A 6,069-nucleotide genomic window follows, 5' to 3' on the forward strand; every position below is an offset into this window, starting at 1 on the left:
AACTAGTAGCGCATCTAAAAAGCTTCGCATGACATTTTGTTTAGCCGAAATGAATATTCTTTGTTACATTAACTTTAATGAATAAGGAAACATAAGCCAAAAATACACATACAATAGCCTTCACAATCGTACAATCAACATTGCCATACAACATCATATTTGGAAGAAGTGCAATGAGAAAGTTCAGGGCAACCGTATCGACAATCCAAGGCATCGTCCGATTTCAAACGTAAAGAGGATTTGGAATGATCTATCGAAAACCACCAATGGAACCCATTGAAATGGTATAAAGTGGGGTGAGAACGACGAAGTTGGATACATCACAAGCAAATAACGTGTTAGAAGAAATCACAATCAATAGCTAATATGCAGAACAATGAGTGTGGATAGGAGTAGGGTTACCATGTAATTAAAAAATGGATTAATGATACTTTTAAAAAAACGCTGACATATTCGAGTGGGAGGCAGCAGACATGACAGGTGTGCCCAGACAATTGGTCAAGCACAAACTAAATGAGAAAGCAGGAGCAAGCCAGTTCGACAGAAAAAAAGGGGGGAATAAAAAGACGAGAATAAAGCAATAAATGATGAGGTCGACAAATTGGTAAAAGCAGGAATAGTATGGGAATCGCTATTCGCATCGTGGGTAGCAAACCAACTCCTGGTCAAAAAAAGGTGATTGACAATGGAGGATGTGAATAGACTTTACAGGCTTAAACAAAGCTTGTCTAAAAGACTGTTATCCGCTACCATCTATCAACGAAATATTTGAGTCCTTGCATAGGCATAAATGGAAGAGTTTTTTGGATGCTTACAAGGGATATCACAAAATACACATGCACGGTAGGGATGAAGAAAAAAACATCTTTCCACGCGGAGAGAGGGACATTTTGATACATAAAAATTCCATTTGGATTATGAAATGTAGGGGCCACATACCAACGGTTACCAGACAGTTTTTGAACCACAAGTTGGGAGGAACATCGAAGCCTATGTGGACAACACGCTCATTAAAAGCATAAACGATAGCTATTTTCTGGAAGACATAATGGAAACTTTTGCTAACTTAAGAGCTACGAGTATGAAGTTGAACCCCCCCAAAAGTGTATCTTTGGGACTGAGGAAGGAAAATTCCTAGGGCATGTCATCGCAAAGGATGGTATAAAGGAAAACCCCAAGAAGGTAGAAATATTGTTAGAAATGCGGTCCCAAAGGACAATGAAAGAGGTAAAAGCACTACACGACAACTGGCAGCATTAGGACGGTTCTGGGCAAAATCTACAGATAAAACATACCCTTTCTACAAAACTTTACGAATAGTATTGGACAAAAAGATTTTCCGTTAGACGGAAGAAGATAAGAGAGCATTTTGTGAACTCAAAATGGCGTTAGCTGAGTTACCCACTTTGACATCATTGATCCCGAGTGAGGTTCTAACCATGTATTTAGCAGCATCCAGAACGGCAACCAGTGTAGTATTAGTTGCCAACAGAGAAGACAAACAAGTACCCATATATTTTGTAAGCTGTATACTGCAAGGAGCAGAGATGGGATATTCGGATATGGAGAAACTGGCACTATGCCTAGTCAACGCATCAAGAAGACTAAGAAGATATTTCTTGGCATATACCAACGAAGTACTCACAAATATCCCATTACATCAAGTTTTATTGAAACTAGAGAAGTCAGGAAGACTAGCTAAATGGAAAATGGAATTAGGAGAGCACGAAATCATTTTCAAACCATGAACTAGCATAAAAGCGCAAGCACTAGGAGATTTTAACAACGAAATAACAGGCCATAGGGAAGTGTCATTGATACACAAATCATTCAATGACATTAAGGACACGAGCGCAACACAAGAAAATCAATGGAAATTATTTTTTCAGATGGGTCCTCTTGTACAGAAGGTGTGAGATTCGGCTTGATATTAACATGCCCAACAGGGGAAGAGATAACCTATGCATTAAAATTCGACTTTCAAGTATTAAACAACGAATCATAATATGAAGCACTCATTGCAGGATTACAAATGGCTATCAAGATGGGGTGTGAACACATACACACCTCTATAGACTCAATGGTTGTCACCAACCAGACAAATGGTTTGTATGAACTTAGCATAATATACAGACAAAGTGAAAACATTAACAAAGCACTTTAAAAGCTTTAGGATAGAACATGTGTTGAGGTCGAAAAATAAACGTGCATATGCATTAAGTAAGCTCACGTCATCTACTTTTCCCCCATTAAACTAAGAAAGTATTGGTAGAAATAGTACAAGTAAAAGCAAAAGAGGAGAAGACGATAATGTCAATAATAGTATAAACAAACGACTGGGGGAAACCAATAATGGAATAACTAACGGAGGGCAAGCTACCTCCGGATGACAAGGAAGCTAAGAAACTAAGGGTCAAGGCACCATCCTTTGTAGTTGACAATGAAATATTGTACAAAAAGGGTAATTAACACCTTGGTTATGTTGTGTAAATGGGAAGGAGGTAGAATACCTCATAAGAGAGATGCATGAAGAAGTAGAGGGAGCACATGAAGGAGCACAAATAATAGTACATAAAATATTGAGGATAGGGTACTGTTGGCCGACTATGTACCAATCCCAAGAAAATCGGTGACACCAATGATTAGCATCATCAACCCCTGGCCTTTCATTCAATGGGGAATAGACATACTTGGACTGTTCCCAGAAGCACCCAGGAAGGTAAAATTCTTAGCAGCAGCAACAAACTATTTCACCAAATAGGTCAAGGCAGAACCATTGGCTAAAATCACCGGATAAAACATGATCAATCATTTTCTGCTTCAGAGTATCGCATACATTAATTTTGGATAACGGAGCACAATTTGCGAATAATGCCTTCCGGGAGTGGTGTGAAGAGCTCTAAATAAATCATCGATTCACTTCAGTAGTGCACCCAGAGGTAAATGGGCAAACCAAAGTCACCAATCAAACAATCGTGCATGACTTGCAAACAAGACTAAACGAGGCCAAAGGACGATGGGTTGATGAACTACAAAGCGTGTTATGGGGATACCAAACAACAACGTGAATGGAAACAAAGGAAATACCTTATAGATTAGTCTACGGATCAAAAGCAATGTTGTCGTTAGAATTGATTATCCTCACAAATAGAATGGTAAATTTGGATGTGGATAGTAATGATGACAACATATGGTCGACAAAACTGGATATTTCCATGGAGAAAAGAGAGGTAGCAACAATACGACATGGACATTATAGAAAGAAAATGGAGAGTTATTACAACCAATGGGTCAAAGGCCGATGTTTCAAAGTGGCGAGAAGGTATTACAGAACAATGAGGCCAATAGGCAAGAGCCGCAGGGAAAAACTTCGTCGAACATGGGAAGGTCCATACATAATAAACAAAGCAAATAGGGACGGATGATATGTCCTACAGACAATGAAAGGCGAGACAATACCATGAATGTGGCATGTCAAAAACCTTAGGAAGTACTATGTTTAAATACACAAGGAAAAGTACACCAATTGGCACGAGAACAGAATGAGAAGAAACTATTATCATTAGAACCTCTATGTAGCATGTAGACGACATCACATATCATGGCAAGACCATTCGCTTTATGATAAATATAAAAAGTCGGGTACCCACTTAGCCCAAGAATACACTTATTCTTCAAAGCATGTAGCTCGATTCTCCGACTACACTTATGTATACATCAATTATCATTAATTCACAAATAGGCTACCCACTTAGCCCAATAATATACTTATTCTTCAAAGCATGTAGCTCGGTCTGCCGACTACACTTATGTATACATCGAGTATCATTATCAACAAATAGGCTACCCGCTTAGCACAAGAATACACTTATTCTTCAAAGCATGTAGCTTGGTCCGCCGAATACACTTATGTATACATCGAGTACCACTACTCAACAAATAGGATACCCGCTTAGCCCAAAAATACAATTATTCTTCAAAGCATGTAGCTCAGTCCACCGACTACACTTATGTAGACATCGAGTATCATTACTCAACAACTAGGCTACCCGCTTAGCCCAAGAATACACTTATTCTTCAAAGCATGTAGCTCGGTCTATCGACTACACTTATGTATACATCGAGTATCATTACTCAACAAATAGGCTACCCGCTTAACCCAAAAATACACTTATTCATCAAAGCATGTAGCTCAGTCTGCCGACTACACTTATGTATACATCGAGTATCATTACTCAAAAAATAAGCTACCCACTTAGCCCAAGAATACACTTATTCTTATAAACATGTAGCTCGGTCTGCCGACTACAATTATGTATACATCAAGTATCATTTTTCCACAAATAGGCCACCTGCTTAACCCAATAATACACTTATTCTTCAAATCATGTAGCCCGGTCCACGATTACATCGATATATCCATTACACATAAACTAACCGCTTAGTCAAGAAACATATTAATTGTTCATGGCACCTGTTATCAACCCAACAAAACACATCTAAAATATCTACCTAACATATGTTAGACAGGGAAATGTGTTACTACACGCATAATTCAATTAATTCCCAAGAAGTTTCCAATTACCTAAGTGCATTAGAAAATCAACGGTTCCAACAACAAACTACCACCACCTACAACTCTCAATGTACTAAAAACGAACAGCCACAAAATAAGATTCAGTTAGGCGCACAAGCAAAACACCAAGTTCACGCTTTCCTACAAACACAGAGCAAAACTGACTCACATAACCCACACAACCGTTCTTAATTGTCGCCTGTACAACATCCCGAGGACGTATCGATAGGTCGGCATACATTTCTCCGGATTTCTCCAGTATTTCCTCGCTTGCAAGCTTCATACCTTCGACAACACATAAATTCACCTCCGCGGCTAGAAACCAGTCTAGCAAGGTTAACAACCCGTCAAAAAACTTGAGATCTCGCCCAAGTACGGCGGAGATAATTTTTTCATCACGAGTTATAAACCAGTATGCTTCGTCTAACTCTTCCTCAAACAATACATACGAAGGGCACCCGCCTACAAAGATTGGGAAATTGGCATTAGCAGAACAAAATAATCATTTAAGACCCACAACATAGATATAATGACGTAACACATGCCAATTTATTTACATGCCATCCAGTTTGGGGGCAACATGACCAAAAGATGAAGGAGAGATGCAGCGAGGTCCTACATGGTAAACCTCGTGGAGAAACTGTTCAAACTGATCATGCGAAAGGACCCGCCTACGCTTTCAACTAGTAGAGACACTTGTTGGGGGCACAACTCCTAAGGAGCTAGAAGAACCAACCTATGCAAAGTCACACACAGGACAAAATATGTCCAGAAGTTGATCGATGGAGAAAGCATTCGGCCTAAACCCTGGAAGAAAAATGGCCGATTCGGGCATCGAAGTCATCCGATCTATATTTTGTTCAGCAACCACATCATCCACCCCAATGGACTTGGGAGGGATATCAACAGCCAAATAATATTTCAGCTGAAAAGAGCATTTACTCCCATCTAAAATAATAAATGAGCATAGAGAAAAAAAATGGAGGTATCATTTATATCAGGAGATTACCCTTAAACCAGGGAAAGAAAAGACAAAATAACTTATCCTAAATCCAGTAAAAAGGTTAGTCAAATCCATATGACATACTGATAACACTTGTAGTTAAAAAAAAAAGGGCTTTCCAAAATGGGCTCATATGACACAAAGCAAGTACAACTTCCTGATGGGTTTTAGCCATAACAACTTTCCTATGTGCGCATGCAAAACCCTAATGCTTGGATCTAGGCTTTCTAATTAAACATGCTTTGAATCCAAGACTTCTAATGACTATTTAGGTGTAAGAACAATGTTAAAACAGATCTAGAATCATACCTTTGAATCTCTTGTTTGAACTTGTTGTCTTGGAGCTCTAGAGTTACAATTGTCACTCCTCTAATGGCTTACAAACACCAAATAGCAAGGAGAATGATTTGAGAGAGAGGAGAGGGGAGGAAATCGGCCAGGGTTTCTATACTTTAGATGAAGTGTCGATTTCCCTTTGCCATAGGGTCTA

General features: G+C 39.0%; 1 protein-coding gene across 1 annotated transcript; it reads left to right on the forward strand.

Annotated features, from left to right (window-relative positions):
• Positions 1 to 3,068: 3,068 nt before the first annotated feature.
• On the forward strand, positions 3,069 to 3,425 carry LOC145098119 (uncharacterized). Its single transcript, XM_079035792.1, has one exon. It carries the CDS (start codon positions 3,069 to 3,071, stop codon positions 3,423 to 3,425), a length of 357 nt encoding a protein of 118 aa, XP_078891918.1.
• The last annotated feature ends 2,644 nt before the right edge of the window (positions 3,426 to 6,069 follow it).

This window comes from Lactuca serriola, chromosome 4 (genome assembly GCF_051521515.1).
Source record: "Lactuca serriola cultivar US96UC23 chromosome 4, Lser_US96UC23_V15, whole genome shotgun sequence".
NCBI lineage: Eukaryota > Viridiplantae > Streptophyta > Magnoliopsida > Asterales > Asteraceae > Lactuca > Lactuca serriola.